The sequence below is a fragment of the Ranitomeya imitator genome, chromosome 3, assembly GCF_032444005.1.
Source record: "Ranitomeya imitator isolate aRanImi1 chromosome 3, aRanImi1.pri, whole genome shotgun sequence".
Lineage (NCBI taxonomy): Eukaryota > Metazoa > Chordata > Amphibia > Anura > Dendrobatidae > Ranitomeya > Ranitomeya imitator.
Window position 1 is genome coordinate 141640598 of NC_091284.1, and position 22022 is coordinate 141662619.

A 22022-nucleotide genomic window follows, 5' to 3' on the forward strand; every position below is an offset into this window, starting at 1 on the left:
ACCCCCCCCTAATTTTGCAACAAAAAACTGGCGAAACTTATTGATTAGAGTATAAGCCTAGGGTGAAAAATGCAGCAGCTACCGGTAAATGTCAAAAATAAAAAGTCTGATCAGTATTAGATACAAATCCTAGTTGAAGTAAAGGTAGCCTGACCAATATGATAAACACTTAAAGATGATCTTTTTTTTTTTAGGCAAAGAAAAACATATTGGAGCTTAGATGACCAACCTGCTGCAAACGTGGGAGAGGCAGGCCCCAATGCACGTTTCGCAATGTTCTTCTTTGGGGGGTGCGGGTCACCTAAGCTCCATTGTGTGCACATAGCCTAAGTGTGAGTTAATATCACAATATTCTACTGTCATGAAGAATTGTATATGTGCTGGTAAAATGAAGCTACATAGGGTTATAGTCTCTGAACAATGATTTGTAACATGGTATTGCAGCTTTAAACATTCCTCCATCACCATTTGTCTTTTTGAACTCCATTAATCTCTGCTGAACAGTAGTGGGCATTTTTGCTCTACATAGAGTTCATGCTTCAAAGCATTTTTGCTCACATTTTGTTTCTTTTAGAGAGCTTCTCTTGCAATTTTTGTTTGACCGCATGAATGCCATTTAACATATACCCTAGAACACTTTGGGAGTGTTATTACTGTTTCAGTCTTTCCAATGCCCAATTTTCTAAGTGTATTCAGGCCTGAATGTTTCAGGAGTTGGAGCCTATTGTTAAATTCCTTTGTATAACAGATTTAACAAAGCTTTCAGATATTGCATGTTTCTCTTTATACATTTATTTTTCTGTGGTTTTTTGAATAGTATTCTGTTTTTGATGTGACTTTTTAGGGACAATTTTGGACCCATTTTTATAGACGTGTTCATTTTATGTTATTTTGTGTTTTATCCTTTTATATTTTGGTACATTTTTAGAGATTAAAGAATGGATTTTTGTTTTATTATACTTGAGTTAAAGTACACTTGGACAAGTAGATAATCAATACAATTCTAATAAGCATAAAACATCATTACTTTATGGCAGACAAGAATTTACATGTGAGATTAAACGGATAATATAGCAACTGAACAAATAAAAGTTAAAGATAAAAGGGAACTTCATTCGCTCTATTGAGGATAATTGACAAAAGATCGAGTTATTGCAATTTACATTCCACAATAAAGGACATTTACTAAAACTCTTAACTTTTTGAAATTGCAAACTACACAGTATAAAAATGAACCAAATTTATCAACCTCTTTTGACACTGATACATTTAGTAAATTTTGGCTGTCTATACTGTCTAGTCTAAGGTTACATCACTTAGTTGGCTTACTTTGTGCCAATATTTTTAGACAAATTTGTATTTTCTGCTTATCCCTCATTAGGATATAAACAGCAGATACCAGCTATATTACATGGCTGGCATCTGTCTTTAACAACTGACCACTGCTGTTAACTATTTAAGCACCGCTGTCAAGCTTTCATCAGCTTCTCTCAATGCCATTGAGACTGCTGGATTACTATGACATCTGGGGGGGATGCTGAAGATCACCATCATCTTAGTCCTCTTGTCAAGATCACTCTGATTTTGAGCTCCAAAGCAGTCTGAGAATTTCTCCATATGCTGTGATAATGCAGTATTTATTCAGTCGCCATGACAGCACAACGAGAGAGGGGATCCGCCCTTCAGGGACAGGAAACCTACAGACATAAAAAGGGCGGCACCTCTCTCCCACGTCAGTTTGGTTTCCTGTCCCTGACAGCGGAACCTCTTGCAGACAGGCCCTGACAAGAGGGTCGAAGTAAGAAGACTCCCCACTCCTGGCGGCCCGGTACAGGTAGCGGGGGTCCCCTACCTCGGCCCGTCCAGGGGGCAGGAAGCACCACACGGCAGGGGCACTGCGCGGTGTAGGTGACAGCAGGAGGAAGCAGCCTCTGATAGGCTAGCTTCTCAGGCAACCGCACATACCTATGGAGGTGCTTGGCTACTCAGGGTCCCGGGAGTCATGGCTGGTCCGGGCGGGGACGCGGCATTGGTCCGGGGGGATTGCTGGCGTCCTGGTCCGCGTGTCGGCTTGGCGCCGCCGCTGCGTCCTGAAGGGGGCGTGTCCGGATGACGCGGCGGGCGGCGCGGCCGGATGACGCGGCTGGGCATGCGCAGTAGCGTCATCTCCGGCTAATGGCGGCGCCCAGCTGCGGGATCAGTCTGGGCTTCAGGGAGGGGTAGCGCAGCACAGCGGCAGACGGTTTAATGGCCACCTGGGATTCCCTGCTGGCCCCCATCCGGGGGCGGTACCTTGGGGGTATTTAATGCGGCAAGCTGGGATAATCAGAGTTCCTCACCCATTCCATAATGGAGTCGCCAGAAGGAACTACCAGCCAGCAGCAGCAGGAGCCGCAGCAGCTGTCAGATAAGCCTCGTAGAAGCTCCCAGCGTCGGTCTAGTGGCAGTAGCCGCGCTGGTGGAGCTAAGGAGGCACGGATCTCTATACCAAAATCCTCAGCCCGTAAAGATTTGCCGGCTTCGAAGGATCCCCCATCTACGGTACCACTCATTACTGGACGGGGTAAGTGAGCTTCGTGAAAGTCCACTTAGTGATGGTTGTGTTCCCCTTGTCTTTTTTCCTCTATCAGGGGAGGAAAAGTTTGTCCAAAGCCAAACATAGGCAGTGTGCCGAATGTGCAGAGCCGCTTCCAGATGGACATTTGAGGAAGTTATGTAAAATATGTATTCAACGTTTACTGGAGGAGGAGGCGCCTGATCTAACCTCTACAATAAGAGAGATGGTGAGACAGGAAATTAAAGGTGCCGAGAGATCCAAATCTCGGGGGGCAGAAGCTAAAAGGTCATCCCCTTTATCTGAGGTAGATTCGGATTCGGGTGAGCTGAGCTCAGGGTCTCTTCCGTCCACTTCCTCCTCTGAGGATCAGGAGTCTGCTCGAGCCTGTTTGTCCCTAGAAAGGGTTAACCATCTGGTCAAAGCAGTTAACAGCACAATGGGGATAGAAGATACCCAATCGGAATGTTCCATTCAGGATGTTATGTTCAGGGGTATTGAGCGAAAATCCCGAAGAGCCTTTCCAGTGATTGACAAGATCAAATCGTTAATCTCAAAAGAATGGAAGAAACCAGAAAGGAAGGGGTCGCTTCCGCCAGCCTTTAAAAGACGGTATCCCTTTGAAGAAGCGGCTTCGTCCTCATGGGATAAAGTCCCGAAGTTGGATGCGGCAGTCGCTAAGGCATGCAAAAAGTCGTCTCTCCCCTTCGACGACTTGGGAAATTTGAAAGACCCGTTAGATAGGAAAGCCGACATCTTCCTTAAGGGAGCTTGGGAGACTTCAGCAGGGTCTCTGAGGCCAGCCATTGCAGCCACTTGTACCGCTCGATCCTTGATGGTTTGGTTGGGTCACCTCGAAGATCAGCTCAGAGATAAAGTCCCTAGGTCGGAAATATTGTCCTCTATGTCCACAATCCAGGATGCCGCAGCCTTCCTCTCAGATGCTTCAGCAGATTCGGTCAGGTTGGCCGCCAGGTCCTCGGCATTATCCAATGCAGCCAGGAGAGCACTATGGATAAAATGCTGGCCAGGGGACTTACAAGCTAGAACAAAATTATGTAGCATTCCTTGTGAAGGGGCTCACTTGTTCGGACCAGTCCTAGACGAGCTATTGGAAAAAGCAGGGGATAGTAAAAAACGCTTTCCCTTCCTAGGAAGACCCTTCTACAGACGGGACTATAATAGAGGATGGTCCAACCGCAGAAGACCATATAGAGACTCCAACAGAGAATCTACTAGATATGACAACAGCAGAAGAAGGGGTAGAGGATTTATGTTTAATCCTTCACGAGAGGTTAAGAAACCACAATGACTAGCGGACCAGGTGGGGGGTAGGCTTTCGGCCTTCTACCCAGCCTGGGTGCAGATTACAATCAATCCATGGATTCTAGGCATTGTGGAGAAAGGCCTAACCTTAGACTTCCACCATACTCCTCGGGACAAATTTATGTTAACACCTGTTCGTTCCTCCTCTACAGAGCAGTTGGCACTAGAGTCTGAGGTCCGGGAGCTCCAACAGAAGAATGTTCTAGTCAGAGTCCCTGCAGGCGAGGAAGGTAGGGGGTTTTATTCCCCTCTGTTCCTGGTCAAAAAACCTGATGGTTCATATCGCACCATTATTAATTTAAAAGGCCTGAATAATTTTCTGTTCATACCCTCCTTCAAAATGGAGTCGGTCAAGACAGCAATAAAATTACTCTTTCACCACTGTTTTATGGTTGTCTTAGATCTCAAAGACGCCTATTACCATGTACCAATTCATATTGATCATCAGAGATTTCTTAGGGTGGCGGTCTCACTAGCTGGCACAGTAGAACACTTTCAATATCAGGCACTTCCGTTCGGAGTCGCAGTTGCACCCAGGGTGTTCACAAAAATCATGGTGGAGGTTATGGCGCACTTGCATGAACAGGATATATTAATAGTTCCGTACCTGGATGATTTGCTAATTGTGGGTCATTCTGAGTCGCATTGCTCAGACCAACTACAGAAAGTTATGGATGCGTTACACAAATTGGGCTGGATGATCAATATAAAAAAATCGCGCCTTCAGCCCCTAAAAGTACAAGAATTCCTGGGATATGTTATAGACTCTAGTCAGCAGGAATGTCGCCTGCCGGACACAAAGGTTGCGAAGATTAAGCATTTGGTCACCAGGGCAATAAATAATCCCTTAGTATCAGTCAGGGGTGCGATGTCAATCTTGGGCTCTCTTACGTCCTGCATCCCGGCAGTTCTCTGGGCACAGTTCCACACGAGGGCTTTACAGTGGGACGTGTTACACAATTCCCGTCGCCTAAATGCTCACCTCGACAGTAAATTCACACTTTCTGCGGAGACTGTACATTCGCTTGGTTGGTGGACTCACACTTCGAATTTACACAGGGGGGTCCCTTGGATAAATCACATATCTAGGGTGCTGACTACGGACGCTAGCCCCAAAGGGTGGGGGGCTCACTTAGGGGAGGATTGGATTCAGGGACTATGGTCTCTGTCTGAACAGGACTCTTCCTCCAACTTGAAAGAACTGTTGGCAGTAAAACATGCCTTAAATAGATTCCTTGTACCCCTACAGGGTCGACACGTCAGGCTTTTGTCAGACAATCGGGTAACTGTGGCCTACATTAATCGTCAAGGTGGCACGCGATCCAGTACATTGATGGAGGTCGCAAATCATATCTTTCAGGTGGCCGAAGTACATCTTCTCTCCCTGACGGCGCTTCATATAAAAGGAAGTATCAACACCAAAGCCGACTATCTAAGCCGCAACATGCTCAGACAGGGGGAGTGGTCGTTAAATCCAGCCATTTTCAGTCAGATCATCCAGTTATGGGGTTGTCCGGAGATAGACCTTTTTGCCAACAGAGGGAACAAAAAATTACATCAATTCTGCTCCCTAAATCCAAAAGACAACCCATACGCTGTGGACGCTCTGCTGATATCTTGGCACTTCAGGCTCGCGTATGCTTTTCCCCCTCTAAATCTAATTCCCCTAGTCCTGAGGAAGATTCGGGAGGACAAGGCCCGGGTAATCTTGGTAGCTCCATTTTGGCCCAAGAGGGCTTGGTTTCCTTGGCTGAGAAAGATGTCTGTCTGCCAACCATGGATTCTTCCAGAGCTACCAGATCTGCTCTCCCAGGGACCAATCCTCCATCCTCAAGTAGCCAACTTACACCTAGCGGCATGGAACTTGAGAGGTCCTTACTGAGGGGGAAAGGATTCTCTCAGAATCTGGTTAATACTCTCCTTAAAAGTAGAAAACCATCTACAACGGGCATTTATGTGAGAGTATGGAGAAAATTTTTATCTTTTTCAGGGGCTCAAATTGACCAAGAACCATGTATTAACCAGGTTCTTGAATTTTTACAAAAAGGCCTGGAAATGGGCTTGGCCACAAGTACTCTTAGAGTTCAGGTGTCAGCGCTGGGAGCGTTATATAATCTTAATTTAGCCAGTAATCACTGGATTGCTAGATTCTTTAAAGCAGTCACCAGGTCTAGACCAATTATTAAACAAAGGTTAGTCCCATGGGACCTAAATTTGGTACTCTCAGCCCTGACGCAAGCCCCATTCGAGCCCATTGATACTATTCCTGTGAAGATCCTGTCAATCAAAACAGCCCTGTTAGTTGCTCTCACATCTGCTAGGAGGGTTAGTGATCTGCAGGCACTCTCCAGACATCCACCATACATGCAAGTTAGGGAGGATAGGGTCATATTAAAACCCGATCCCCTATATCTGCCTAAAGTTGCGTCTAAATTTCACAGGGTTCAGGAGGTAGTCCTTCCCTCCTTTTGCTCCAATCCTACTAACGATAAGGAACGTAAATTCCATTGCTTAGATGTGAGGAGATGCCTCCTTAGATATATTACAGTTTCAGATTCCTGGAAAAAAGATAACTCTTTATTTGTAGCCTATCAAGGGGTAAGGAAAGGTCTTAGAGTATCTAAAAACACTCTAGCCAGATGGATTAGGGAGGCAATCTCTCTCGCTTATACCGCAGGTGGCAACGAAGTTCCAGATGGTATAAAGGCACACTCCACGCGAGCCATGGCATCTTCCTGGGCGGAGAGGTCAGAAGTGTCAATCGAAGACATATGTAAGGCGGCCACATGGTCTTCCCCTTCTACCTTTCTTAGACATTACAGATTAGATCTGGGTAGTTCCTCAGACCTTACGTTTGGGAGAAGAGTGCTAGAAGCTATTATCCCCCCCTAAATCTTTCGTCTCTGAAAGTCTCTCGTTGTGCTGTCATGGCGACTGAATAAATACGTACGCTACTCACCTGGTAGCAGTGTTTTTTCAGGAGCCATGACAGCACCCTTAGATTCCCTACCCTATATTTTTGGATGATGCAACACCCTGTTAATCTTGAGTTAAAGTTTATGTTCACTTGCATAATAAAAAGTATTCATGTATATACTGCATCTGTGTTATTAACCAAGGTGGTCCTCTCATGCTCTGGAAACAACTGACGTGGGAGAGAGGTGCCGCCCTTTTTATGTCTGTAGGTTTCCTGTCCCTGAAGGGCGGATCCCCTCTCTCGTTGTGCTGTCATGGCTCCTGAAAAAACACTGCTACCAGGTGAGTAGCGTACGTATATTGTGCAAGTACTTAGACCAGAGTAGATCCGAGTCCCCTTTAGGGGGCTAAAAATTGTATAAAAATAATACCTCCATACCTCCTGACCGAAGGTGAACTCAAAGGTGACAGGATGCGACGTATGTTTGTTGTGTTCTCATCAACTTGTAATTAATCTATGGTGAGAGCAGAGCAGACTGCTCCTATGTGAGATATGACAGCCTTCTCATATAATGGTCTTGTGTGAAAGGTATCTGAAATCACTTTCTAGTAATGCACGAAGTTAAACAGGAGGTCCTTACATTTCACACACTGAGAAATCTGCGCTAAGCTATTGTGGGGGGGTGTTGTTATTTCTAACACTGTTGCTGCTACTTATAATCCGTGAAAACACGTTGATAGCACCTACTTAAAGGGAACCTGTCACCAGGTTAGGCCAATAAGCAATGCGGTCACTGCCTTTTAGGGCTTATATACAGCATTCTATAATGCTGTATATAAGCCCCAACCCGACCTGGAATGCTGTATATAAGCCCTGAAAGGCAGTGGCCGTAACTCGTATCATCCAAACCTGGTGATAGGTTCCCTTTAAACTTAACAAAAGTTAACTGATTAGTTGCCTAGTACTTTGAGTACTAATATCTCCGCATTGGAGAAGCGGAAATAAAACACATTTTTTATTCAACTTTTATGTCCAGTTCAGCTTGAAAAACTTGGTTCAAAGCCATAATTGGGCTGACCTGGAAAATCATGTTTGTGTTATTTTTACCACACAATGGTGTCATTCAAAAGTGCAACTCACCCTGCAAAAAAAGGCTATGGCTTAATCAAGAAAAAATAATGGCTTTTGGATGAAGGGGAGGGAAAAAAGCAAGAAGGAAAAAGTCTAAAACTTGCCCACTTTTGAGCAGAAAAAGCTAAAATGTTGAACTTGTAAAATTTGGGGCACCTTTGACATATTTCTATAATTTCTATATTGTAAGTAACACAAATATCAGAAGTCAAAATTCTTATGGCATTTTCAATTAGAATCTGGTATACATAAAATAATGTCCCTCAATGTGTGCGCGGGAAGCGATCATTTTATTTACTTGCATAAATGAGTTGTGCACTACGAACAAAGGTTTTTAGCCTTATTGTTTGATTACTGTGAATTTACCGTAGATTATAGAATTATCATGGATGATGAGTCATAAGCGTTTGAATCTGAGAAATTACCGTGTAAATTAAGTGTACATTTTCTTAAATGCGTAAAGTTAGAATTTAAGTCACAACTTTGGAGCACAGTGTGTATTTGTGAGTGGTGATAATATACATTGCCTAATGCATTTATCAAAGTGTCACCTTCAAATTTTAAAGGAATACTGTAGCTCTGCAAACTGCCACTTAAACCTGTTTAGCTATTTCTTATTGCCTTCCTACATAGCCTAAACTATAGCAATACTGTTTAGCTATAGCATCATTACTGCAGATTGAAGGGGTTTTTACACTTTTATTTTTTTAATAATTTTTACCAAAACTAATTTCTAACTTTTCATGCTCTTAACAGCTTCTATCAAGTTATTATTTAGCTACAGTGGCACTCAGCTGATGGCAGTTCAAATGTTTTTTTTTTTTTTGGGGGGGGGGGGGGTTTAGACATGATAATTTGGCATTTAGGGTCTTAAATTGCATTTAGACGCCCCAATCATGGCCGTTAAACAACTGCCTATAGGCTACATGTAAGGCAATTTGCGTTCACTTGTTAGCCTATTTACACTGGTCGACTGCACTTCTACGTGCATGTAACGATCATTAATTCAATCATTCTGTGAACAAATAAAATTTGTCAACATGTCTTCTGGTGTATACGGGATCTGTTATGACCTGGTGGTCAGGACAATAATGGACCTGGTGGTTAAGAGCACACGGAATGACCTGATAGTTACTGATAATAAGGACGAGCTCTGGGACGTGGGAACTCTGCTGACCGCAATCCCTAATCCTATCAAACACACTAGAAATAGCCGTGGATTGCGCCTAACGCTCCCTATGCAACTCGGCACAGCCTAAGGAACTAGCTAGCCCTGAAGGTAGAAAAATAAAGCCTACCTTGCCTCAGAGAAATTCCCCAAAGGAAAAGGCAGCCCCCCACATATGACTGTGAGTAAAGATGAAAATACAAACACAGATGAAATAGATTTAGCAAAGTGAGGCCCGACTTACTGAACAGACCGAGGATAGGAAAGGTTACTTTGCGGTCAGCACAAAAACCTACAAAAAGACCACGCAGAGGGCGCAAAAAGACCCTCCGCACCGACTCACGGTGCGGAGGCGCTCCCTCTGCGTCCCAGAGCTTCCAGCAAGCAAGACAACAATAGAAATAGCAAGCTGGACAGAAAAATAGCAAACCAAAGAAATACAAGCTGGAACTTAGCTACTGCTGGGAAGACAGGTCACAAGAACGATCCAGGAGTGAACTAGACCAATACTGGAACATTGACAGGTGGCATGGAGCAAAGATCTAAGTGGAGTTAAATAGAGCAGCAGCTAACGAATTAACCTCGTCACCTGTGGAAGGAAACTCAGAAACACCCACCAGAGGAAGTCCATGGACAGAACCAGCCGAAGTACCATTCATGACCACAGGAGGGAGCCCGACAACAGAATTCACAACATTACCCCCCCTTGAGGAGGGGTCACCGAACCCTCACCAGAGCCCCCAGGCCGACCAGGATGAGCCAAATGAAAGGCACAAACCAGATCGGCAGCATGAACATCAGAGGCAAAAACCCAGGAATTATCTTCCTGACCATAACCCTTCCACTTGACCAGGTACTGGAGTTTCCGTCTCGAAACACGAGAATCCAAAATCTTCTCCACCACATACTCCAACTCCCCCTCAACCAACACCGGGGCAGGAGGATCAACAGATGGAACCACAGGCGCCACGTATCTCCGCAATAACGACCTATAGAACACATTATGGATAGCAAAAGAAGCTGGAAGGGCCAAACGAAATGACACAGGATTGATAACCTCAGAAATCTTATACGGACCAATGAAACGAGGCTTAAACTTAGGAGAGGAAACCTTCATAGGAACATAACGAGACGACAACCAAACCAAATCCCCCAACACGAAGTCGGGGACCCACACAGCGCCGGCGGTTAGCGAAACGTTGAGCCTTCTCCTGGGACAATGTCAAATTGTTCACCACATGAGTCCAAATCTGCTGCAACCTATCCACCACAATATCTACACCAGGACAGTCCGAAGACTCAACCTGCCCTGAAGAGAAACGAGGATGGAAACCAGAACTGCAGAAAAACGGCAAAACCAAAGTAGCCGAGCTGGCCCGATTATTAAGGGCGAACTCAGCCAAAGGCAAAAAGGACACCCAATCATCCTGATCAGCAGAAACAAAGCATCTCAGATATGTTTCCAAAGTTTGATTAGTTCGTTCGGTTTGGCCATTTGTCTGAGGATGGAAAGCCGAGGAAAAAGACAAATCAATGCCCATCCTTGCACAAAAGGATCGCCAAAACCTCGAAACAAACTGGGAACCTCTGTCAGAAACTATGTTCTCCGGGATACCATGTAAACGAACCACATGCTGGAAAAACAATGGCACCAAATCAGAGGAGGAAGGCAATTTAGGCAAAGGTACCAAATGGACCATCTTAGAAAAGCGATCACAAACCACCCAAATGACCGACATCTTTTGAGAGACGGGGAGATCCGAAATAAAATCCATAGAAATATGCGTCCAGGGCCTCTTCGGGACCGGCAAGGGCAAAAGCAACCCACTGGCACGAGAACAGCAGGGCTTAGCCCGAGCACAAGTCCCACAGGACTGCACAAAAGAACGCACATCCCGTGACTAAGACGACCACCAAAAGGATCTAGCCACCAAATCTCTGGTACCAAAGATTCCAGGATGACCAGCCAACACTGAACAATGAATCTCAGAGATAACTCTACTAGTCCATCTATCAGGGACAAACAGTTTCTCCGCTGGGCAACGGTCAGGTCTATCAGCCTGAAATTTTTGCAGCACCCACCGCAAATCAGGGGAGATGGCAGACAAAATTACCCCCTCTTTGAGAATACCCGCCGGCTCAGGAACACCCGGAGAGTCAGGCACAAAACTCCTTGACAGGGCATCAGCCTTCACATTCTTAGAGCCCGGAAGGTACGAAACCACAAAATCAAAACGGGAGAAAAATAACGACCATCGAGCCTGTCTCGGATTCAACCGTTTAGCAGACTCAAGATAAGGCAAATTCTTGTGATCTGTCAAGACCACCACGCGATGCTTGGCTCCTTCAAGCCAATGACGCCACTCCTCGAATGCCCACTTCATGGCCAACAACTCACGATTACCAACATCATAATTACGCTCAGCAGGCGAAAACTTTCTAGAAAAGAAAGCACATGGCTTCATCACCGAGCCATCAGAACTTCTTTGCGACAAAACAGCCCCTGCTCCAATCTCAGAAGCATCAACCTCAACCTGAAACGGGAGCGAAACATCTGGCTGGCACAACACAGGGGCAGAAGAAAAACGACGCTTCAACTCCTGAAAAGCCTCTACAGCTGCAGAAGACCAATTGACCACATCAGCACCCTTCTTGGTCAAATCAGTCAACGGTTTAGCAACAGTAGAAAAATTAGCGATGAAGCGCCGATAAAAATTAGCAAAGCCCAGGAACTTTTGCAGGCTCTTCACAGATGTCGGCTGAGTCCAATCGTAAATGGCCTGGACTTTAACAGGGTCCATCTCGATAGTAGAAGGGGAAAAAATGAACCCCAAAAATGAAACCACCTGAACTCCAAAGAGACACTTTGACCCCTTCACAAACAAGGAATTCGAACGAAGGACCTGGAACACCATTCTGACCTGCTTCACATGAGACTCCCAATCATCCGAAAAGACCAAAATATCATCCAAATACACAATCAGGAATTTATCCAGGTACTCTCGGAAGATGTCATGCATAAAGGACTGAAATACTAATGGAGCATTGGAAAGCCCGAATGGCATAACCAGGTACTCAAAATGGCCCTCGGGCGTATTAAATGCTGTTTTCCATTCATCGCCTTGTTTAATACGCACAAGGTTATACGCCCCTCGAAGATCTATCTTGGTGAACCAACTAGCCCCTTTAATACGAGCAAACAAATCAGACAGCAACGGCAAAGGATACTGAAATTTGACTAATTTTATTAAGAAGGCGGTAATCAATACAAGGTCTCAAAGAACCATCCTTCTTGGCCACAAAAAATAACCCTGCTCCTAACGGTGATGACGACGGGCGAATATGGCCTTTCTCCAAGGATTCCTTTATATAACTCCGCATAGCGGCGTGTTCTGGCACAGATAAATTGAACAATCGGCCCTTAGGAAACTTACTACTAGGAATCAAATTAATTGCACAATCGCAATCCCTATGAGGAGGTAGGGCACTGGCTTTGGGCTCATCAAATACATCCCGATAATCCGACAAAAACTCTGGAACTTCAGAAGGAGTGGAAGACGAAATAGACAAAAATGGAACATCACCATGTACCCCCTGGCAACCCCAGCTGGACACAGACATAGATTTCCAGTCCAGTACTGGATTATGAACCTGTAGCCATGGCAACCCCAAAACGACCACATCATGCAGATTATGCAACACCAGAAAGTGGATATCCTCCTGATGTGCAGGAGCCATGCACATGGTCAATTGGGTCCAGTACTGAGGCTTATTCTTGGCCAAAGGCGTAGCATCAATTCCTCTCAATGGAATAGGATACTGCAAGGGCTCCAAGAAAAAACCACAGCGCCTAGCATACTCCAAGTCCATCAAATTCAGGGCAGCGCCTGAATCCACAAATGCCATAACAGAATAGGATGACAAAGAGCAAATCAGAGTAACGGACAATAGAAATTTAGACTGTACCGTACCAATGGTGGCAGACCTAGCGAACCGCTTAGTGCGCTTAGGACAATCGGAGATAGCATGAGTGGAATCACCACAGTAAAAACATAGCCCATTCCGACGTCTGTGTTCTTGCCGTTCAGCTCTTGTCAAGGTCCTATCACACTGCATAGGCTCAGGCCCATGCTCAGATAGTACCGCCAAATGGTGCACAGCCTTACGCTCACGCAAGCGTCGATCGATCTGAATGGCCAAGGACATAGACTCATTCAGACCAGCAGGCATGGGAAATCCCACCATGACATCCTTAAGGGCTTCAGAGAGACCCTTTCTGAAGATTGCTGCCAGGGCACATTCATTCCACTGAGTGAGCACAGACCACTTTCTAAACTTCTGACAATATATCTCCGCTTCATCCTGACCCTGACACAGAGCCAGCAAGATTTTCTCTGCCTGATCCACTGAATTAGGTTCGTCATAAAGCAATCCAAGCGCCAGGAAAAACGCATCAACATCACGCAATGCCGGATCTCCTGGCGCAAGGGAAAATGCCCAGTCTTGAGGGTCACCACGTAACAGAGAAATAATGATCTTTACTTGTTGAACAGGGTCACCTGAGGAGCGAGGTTTCAAGGCAAGAAACAATTTACAATTATTTTTGAAATTCAAGAACTTAGATCTATCACCAAAAAACAAATCAGGAATTGGAATCCTAGGCTCTGACATCGGATTCTGAACCACAAAATCTTGAATGTTTTGTACCCTTGTAGTGAGATTATCCATCCAAGAGGACAGACCTTGAATGTCCATGTTTACACCTGCGTCCTGAACCACCCAGAGGTAAAGGGGAAAGTAGAGACAAAACACACTGCAAAGAAAAAAAAATGGTCTCAGAACTTCTCTTATCCCTCTATTGAGATGCATTAGTACTTTGGGCCACCTGTACTGTTATGACCTGGTGGTCAGGACAATAATTGACCTGGTGGTTAAGAGCACACGGAATGACCTGATAGTTACTGATAATAAGGACGAGCTCTGGGACGTGGGAACTCTGCTGACCGCAATCCCTAATCCTATCAAACACACTAGAAATAGCCGTGGATTGCGCCTAACGCTCCCTATGCAACTCGGCACAGCCTAAGGAACTAGCTAGCCCTGAAGGTAGAAAAATAAAGCCTACCTTGCCTCAGAGAAATTCCCCAAAGGAAAAGGCAGCCCCCCACATATAATGACTGTGAGTAAAGATGAAAATACAAACACAGAGATGAAAGAGATTTAGCAAAGTGAGGCCCGACTTACTGAACAGACCGAGGATAGGAAAGGTTACTTTGCGGTCACCACAAAAACCTACAAAAAGACCACGCAGAGGGCGCAAAAAGACCCTCCGCACCGACTCACGGTACGGAGGCGCTCCCTCTGCGTCCCAGAGCTTCCAGCAAGCAAGACAACAATAGAAATAGCAAGCTGGACAGAAAAATAGCAAACCAAAGAAATACAAGCTGGAACTTAGCTTCTGCTGGGAAGACAGGTCACAAGAACGATCCAGGAGTGAACTAGACCAATACTGGAACATTGACAGGTGGCATGGAGCAAAGATCTAAGTGGAGTTAAATAGAGCAGCAGCTAACGAATTAACCTCGTCACCTGTGGAAGGAAACTCAGAAACACCCACCAGAGGAAGTCCATGGACAGAACCAGCCGAAGTACCATTCATGACCACAGGAGGGAGCCCGACAACAGAATTCACAACAGGGATCATTTTCAAACATTCTTAAAAATCAGTTCGCCTAGTGAACAAGTATCTTGTTCTCCTAGTAATTTTCTGCCCGTTTTGACATGGAGAATCGGTAGTAAAGTTCTTTTCCGGATTTATCAGCTAGTGTAAATTAGCCATTAGACTTTTAGCAGCCTGATATTATTAAAACCGCAATCAATCCAATTCAAAAGTATACTGCTGGACCTGCTTATTTTAGTTATTTTCTATCCTCTATTAGTTTATATAGAAATGGATGGGCTTTTCTGGTTATAATAAAGCTATATGTACTCTAAGCCAATTCCGTTTCATCTGGCTGCTTCCCCTCCTCTTGTACAACTTGCAATCTTATACACTAGAGGAGAATATACTGCAGCAGCTTCTCCCTCCTCTCCCCTTTCTCACGGCATATTTACTATTTTACAGTAGACATATAATGGGGGGATGGGAGTTCTGAGTACTTTACAGAATTTTTTCCAGCTGATGATGTGCAGGAATCTACAGCATACTGAATAAAATGGTACTTTTGCTGAGTAATGTTTGACACAAATGTTTATGTATTTTATATTTAATGCTTTATAGTAAAAAAAAAAAAACTTCAATAGCAATGTTTTTGGGTTGCTATTTACTTGAAGTAACTTTTTTTTTTAGATAGTCATAAAAGTAAAGTACACCCTCAGACTTCTATGGTTTTACATATTGGGACCCATACAAACCATCCTGAAATGTCTAAAAGATGGGTAAATATAAGCACTGATGGACATCACATGACAAATTGCATCATGTCAAACTAGGCCAAACTGTAGAAGCAGTGTGTTGTTTTTTTAAAAAGTACACCCACATTTCAATAGTTTGTAGAACCACCTTTATCATCAATATCAGAATAACAATTTTAATATTTTTTTCATTAAATCAATAGTACACGTGAAAATAATACTTTGTAATGCATCTTATTAGAGAAATCTTATTTCTGCTCCTGAACCTATCATTCACTATCAAGATTTTCAATGCAGTGGTGGTGTGCAATAACAAATTGTATTGTGGTACCGTGTTTGCCAGAAAAATTGATGTGAATACTTTTCTGCCCAATGATGACAGAAGTATTCTAGGAGTGATACCTTTATTGGCTAACCAGAAAATAATGTTTGCATGCTTTCAGAGCACAGAGGCTCCTTCTACAGGCAAGGAGCCTCTGTGCTCTGAAAGCTTGCAAACATATTATTTTCTGGTTAGCCAATAAAGGTATCACTCCTAGAATACTTCTGTCATCATTGGGCAGAAAAGTATTCACATCAATGCAGTGGTAAAATTTGTCTTTAATGACCACAGTTTTTCCCATTACGGAAAAAGTATATGGAGAACTAGAACTATCATTCAGGAGAGATTGCAGTAGTATGTATAGTAGTGGCCTCTAGGTCCACTCTCCTAGTAGCATTTTTTTGTGTAAAATAAAGACTGTCCCTTTAACAGAACGTGATGGGTGGACATAGCCACGCCTTAGTTCTGCCTATTTTGGCGGAGCTGCTTCAGGGTCTGTGCACACATTGCAATTATGTTATCTTCTGCGCAGATTTGTCACAAAATCTGAAGGATTTCCCAGTGCCAGCAAAATTAATGAAATTCCTGAGGTCTCATGCACACCTTGCTTATTTTTTCCTTTCAGATTTGGAGCAGATTAAAATCTGAAGCATGTTAATTCTTTCAGAGTTTTTGAGCAAATGTCACCCATACTAATGTGTGGAAAAATCTGCAACAAAACACATGTAAAAACACGCCTATTTCACTGTGTTTTTCCTTTAAGGAGATTTAGAGGTTTCTGCAGCAGGTACTTAACCCCTTTCTGACATGTGACGTACCATCCCGTCGAGGTGGGGTGGGGCCGTATGACCACTGATGGGATAGTATGTCATAGCGATCGGCCGCACTCACTGGGAGAGCGCGGCCGGGTGTCAGCTGACTATCGCAGCTGACATCCGGCACTGTGCCAGGAACGGTCACGGACCGCCCCCGGCACATTAACCCCTGGCACACTGCGATCAAACATGATCGCAGTGTTCCGGCGGTATAGGGAAGCATCGCGCAGGGAGGGGGCACCCTGCGGGCTTCCCTGAGACCCCCGAAGCAACGCAATGTGATCGCATTGCTCTGAGGGTCTCCTAACTTCCTCCCTGCAGCAGACCCAGATCCAAAATGGCCACGGGGCTGCATCCAGGTCCTGCAGAGAGGTGGCTTCACAGCGCCTGCTTAGAGCAGGCGCCGGGAAGCCTCTATGAGTGCACGTCAGATCGCTGATCTGACACAGTGCACAGCAAAGTGTCAGATCACCGATCTTACACTATAACATGATGCCCCCCCACCCCGCAACACACCCCCCCCCCTTGGGGCAATGTTATAGTGTAAAAAAAAAAAATTCACATGCGTAAAAAAAAAATAAAAAAAAAATTCCGCCAAAAATATATATATTGTTCCCATAAATACATTTCTTTGTCTAAATAAAAAAAAACAATAAAAGTACACATATTTAGTATCGTTGCGTCTGTAACGACCCAAACTATAGAACTGTCCCACTAGTTAACCCCTACAGTGAACACCGTTAAAAAAAGAGGCAAAAAGCAATGCTTTATTAACATACCACAAATCAAAAAGTGGAATAACACGCGATCAAAAAGACAGATATAAATAACCATGGTACCGCTGAAAACGTCATCTTGTGCCGCAAAAAACAAGCCGCCATACAGCATCATCAGCGAAAAAATAAAAGTTATAGTCCTCAGAATAAAGCGATGCAAAAATAATTATTTTTTCTATAAAATAGTTTTTATCGTATAAAAGCGCCAAAACATTAAAAAAATATAATTGAGGAATCGTACTGACCCGAAGAATAAAACTGCTTTATCCATTTTACCAAACGCAGAACGGTATAAACGCGCAAAAAAAAGTGTGACAGCAGCCAAACATAAAAACCCGCTATAAAAGTAAATCAAACCCCCCTTCATCACCCCCTTAGTTAGGGAAAAATTTAAAAAAAATGTATTTATTTCCATTTTCCAATTAGGGTTAGGGCTAGGGTTAAGGCTACAGTTAGGGTTGGGGCTAAAGTTAGGGTTGGGCTAAAGTTAGGGTTAGGGTTTGGATTACATTTACAGTTGGGAATAGGGTTGGGATTAGGGTTAGGGGTGTGTCAGGGTTAGGGGTGTGGTTAGGGTTACCATTGGGATTAAGGTTAGGGGTGTGTTTGGATTAGGGTTTCGGTTGTTATAATTGGGGGGTTTCCACTGTTTAGGCACATCAGGGCTCTCCAAACGCGACATGGCGTCCGATCTCAATTCCAGCCAATTCTGCGTTGAAAAAGTAAAACAGTGCTCCTTCCCTTCCAAGCTCTCCAGTGCGCCCAAACAGGGGTTTACCCCAACATATTGGGTATCAGCGTACTCAGGACACATTAAACAACAACTTTTGGGGTAAAATTTCTCCTGCTACCCTTGGTAAAATACAAAACTGGGGGCTAAAAAATAATGTTTGGGGGAAAAAAAGATTTTTTTATTTTCACGGCTGTGTTATAAATTGTAGTGAAACACTTGGGGGTTCAAAGTTCTCACAACACATCTAGATAAGTTCCTTGGGGGGTCTAGTTTCCAATATGGGGTCACTTGGGGATTTCTACTGTTTAGGTACATTAGGGGCTCTGCAAATGCAATGTGACGCCTGCAGACCATTCCATCTAAGTCTGCATTCCAAATGGCGCTCCTTCCCTTCCGAGCTCTGCCATGCGCCCAAACAGTGGTTTACCCCCACATATGGGGTATCAGCGTACTCAGAACAAATTGTACAACAACTTTTGGGGTCCAGTTTCTTCTGTTACCCTTGGTAAAATAAAACAAATTGGAGCTGAAGTAATTTATTTGTGAAAAAAAGTTAAATGTTCATTTTTATTTAAACATTCCAAAAATTCCTGTGAAACACCTGAAGGGTTAATAAACTTCTTGAATGTGGTTTTGAGCACCTTGAGGAGTGCAGTTTTTAGAATGGTGTCACACTTGGTTATTTTCTATCATATAGACCCCTCAAAATGACTTCAAATGATATGTGGTCCCTAAAAAAAAAAATGGTGTTGTAAAAATGAGAAATTGCTGGTCAACTTTTAACCCTTATAACTCCCTAACAAAAAAAAATTTTGGTTCCAAAATTGTGCTGATGTAAAGTAGACATGTGGGAAATGTTACTTAAGTATTTTGTGTGACATATCTGTGATTTAATTGCATAAAAATTCAAAGTTGGAAAATTGCGAAATTTTCAAAATTTTCGCCAAATTTCTGTTTTTTTCACAAATAAACACAGGTAATATCAAAGAAATGTTACCAGTAACATGAAGTACAATATGTCACGAGAAAACAATGTCAGAATCACCTGGATCCGTTGAAGCGTTCCAGAGTTAAAACCTCATAAAAGGACAGTGGTCAGAAGTGTTAAAATTGGCCTGGTCATTAACGTGCAAACCACTCTTGGGGGTAAAGGGGTTAAAGTGTGCACATACCCTCAAACTGTTGGGAAAATTGCAAAAGTTTAAAAAAAAATTACTCAAAAAATTGCATGTTTTGAAAGCATTTTCTAGCATAAAAGCTTTGATGAATCCCCCCTAAGGCTTTAACAAGCCCTGAGCTTACTGACAGGAATTCAGGTTAATTTAAAGAGCTACTCTTCCCATCAAAGTTTTTATCCTCTTAATAAATTGCAATCATCATATCATATAGCACTGTGTACCACTACTTGCAATTGCTCATTTTCACTTTTCCACAGTTAATTCTTCCATTTGCTCTATGTAGAAACAGAAAGTCTCTCATCCCTTCATGTCATCCCCCTTCACCTCCTGTCCCTGCTGCTCTGTTACTTTCCCCTGCCAGGGACTTTGCAGTGATGTAGAATTGTAGTTCTAATGATTATTCATGCAGTGAAGTGAGACTTCCTGTTTCTACATAGCGTTTAGAAGGATTCAGCCACTTGGTTATTAAACACTTGATGTCATAGACCTAATGGAGAAGAGAAAAATTAACTGGGTAGAAAGGCAAAACGAGTGACACACACAGTGATATAAAATACAACTGCAATATATTATATGATACAAACTTTGATGGGAGTGCTTCTTTCAGCATTTATTTTGTGTGATGCCTCTTAACTTAAATCTTTTTTTTTTACTTTGGGTCTGATGGTTATGTATTTATTTGATAATTGACTCATTCTAAGCCACATTGCAGTTTATTTTATTTTACAAGTTTTGTAATTAATTTATTTTTGTTGCAGGTTACTTGAAAAAGCATTATCAAGAAGCAGAAACTGCCTATAAGAAGCTAAAACACGCCACCGACCAAATTCTCTCACGTAGTGGATACTCTGAAGTAAATCTGAGCAAGCTGTTCCAGACCCTCACTGTAATCAAATAAAATAAAATAGTTTCACTAAGTGCCTTGAAGTGTCAACATTGACCTTAACGTGAGAGTTTTCATTAGGAACTTTTAGGTTAAATATTCTTTGTAAGCAATATATATTTGTTAAAATGAATAGTTTCACAATAGTGTTTTTATACATCATTCTGTCACATTATATTGTATTTTAATTGTAAAATCCTGGAAGACCTGAGCGATAAATGGACTGCTACATTAATTGAATAATTTCCAGTGAGCGAGGCTGCAGTGTAAGTGATCCTAGACATTACTGCTCAGTGTTTAGTGGAGGTGCTTTCAGCAAACAAGGTTACCGAAGGTCTTGGCAGGAGCACTAATGTTTTGTCCTTTTCCAGTTTATCAGCTTCTCGTCACAAACATAGTAATTAATAAAGTGACTCAATAGAGCAATGTCTGAAATTGTATATTTAAATATAGAGGTGTAGAGCAGACTAGCAGTCAATTGCATCCCTGTACTTTACATGTGACTATGATTTTATTATAAATTACTTAACAATGTTGTTGTTTGGTGGTTTAATGTTTTGTTTGTTAACTGATTTTTTTTTTATATACTGCGTTTAATGTGCTTTTGAAATGTGTGCATCAAAACTAAGACAAAGCATGACATAGTTGCACATAGCTTCCGATGAAACTGTGTCCTTTTCCAGAATCATCTAGGAATTGAAAGCTGATGTTCAGGTGGGCATAAAGATAATTTTTCTGAGACCGGTTTGAGTTCACTGTTTTTAATAAATGTCGAGACTCTTTGTAAGTTTTGTAGTTTCCAACAAATAAGTGTACATTTTTACGTAAAGTAAACAAATAAAATAAAGTCTTTTAAATGCATTGTAACATACTAGTGTTATGTCTGCCAATGTTGTGTTCTTACTGGGTGGTCATTGCCAAATTATAGGTCATTTACCATATGTTGTATAAGTGATTGAGGACTTATGGGGGACCCTCATCCCCAACAACTCTTTAAGCTTCGAAAGGTGAGTGAAGTAAGATGTTTCATTTTCTCCCTCACACAGACAAACCTTCCTTACATAATGTATGTCCTTACCCAGAAAGGAAAGTAAAACTGTAAAATCATCCAGGTCATCAGTGATTTACCTGATATAATGTGCGGTACTAAATTATGCCTCATGAGTACATCAAAAAGTTGGACTATGTAAATTTGCTAGTGACTAGGCTTTGGATATCTTCTGTAAGCATCTAAGGGCATTAGTAGGTTAGAACATGTAGAGAGAGAGCACAATTCATAGGGAACAGAGACATAGGACTTACCTTGCTGTACAAGCACGTCTTGCCAATAAACTAACTCATAGATTACCATGGGCCTGTGCAGAGGCTACCTACTGGAGGAAGGGGGAGAGCTGTTCATTCAGATACAATCGCACAATAGAAATATTGGTTATAAGCTCCTATTTAAATCAGATGGGAGTGTTAAATATACAAAGGCACATGTAAGAGCCTTCTATTAGTGGCATGCGTTGGACAATATTCCCTATTGATTTTTGCAGCATTATTCCATTGTGCTGTACATGTGGATTACATACAAAAAACATATAACAATTACAGTGACCAAACTAACAATGGTAGACTAGTACAGAGAGGATCCTGTCCTTACCTGCTTACAATCTACAGGGTACTGGGGATGGAGACAGTAGGGCAGGGGGTTGCCTACATAAATTTCGAAAAGGAAGGTTGGTAACAGTGTGAATCGTGCTATTAAATACTTTCCTGAGCTCGCATAGCAATAGCTGACATTAGAGAAACCTAATTCGGTT

At 42.9% G+C, this 22022-nt stretch overlaps 2 protein-coding genes across 3 annotated transcripts in view; both read left to right on the forward strand.

The window, feature by feature from the left end:
* POLA1 (DNA polymerase alpha 1, catalytic subunit) overlaps positions 1-21078 on the forward strand; it is a 557049-nt gene extending 535971 nt beyond the window's left edge. For both annotated transcript variants that reach the window (XM_069761539.1, XM_069761540.1), the window contains exon 36: positions 20093-21078. In XM_069761539.1, the coding sequence (XP_069617640.1) occupies positions 20093-20232 (140 nt within the window). In that variant the 3' untranslated portion in view covers positions 20233-21078. The remainder of the gene's footprint in view (positions 1-20092) is intronic.
* Positions 1652-3916, forward strand: LOC138673008 (lamina-associated polypeptide 2, isoforms alpha/zeta-like). The gene is made up of 2 exons (XM_069761538.1): positions 1652-2541; positions 2631-3916. The coding sequence occupies exons 1-2, from the start codon at positions 2350-2352 to the stop codon at positions 3864-3866; spliced, it is 1428 nt and encodes a 475-aa protein (XP_069617639.1). The 5' UTR covers positions 1652-2349; the 3' UTR covers positions 3867-3916.
* Positions 21079-22022: the final 944 nt, after the last annotated feature.

What these genes read in the sequence shown, in the direction of transcription:
- LOC138673008 (XM_069761538.1), top strand. Translation starts at nt 2,350, where the DNA reads ATGGAGTCGCCAGAAGGAACTACCAGCCAGCAGCAGCAGGAGCCGCAG. An exon ending in CGAAGGATCCCCCATCTACG is followed by an intron (nt 2,542 to 2,630) that starts GTACCACTCATT and finishes TTCCTCTATCAG; the next exon opens with GGGAGGAAAAGTTTGTCCAA.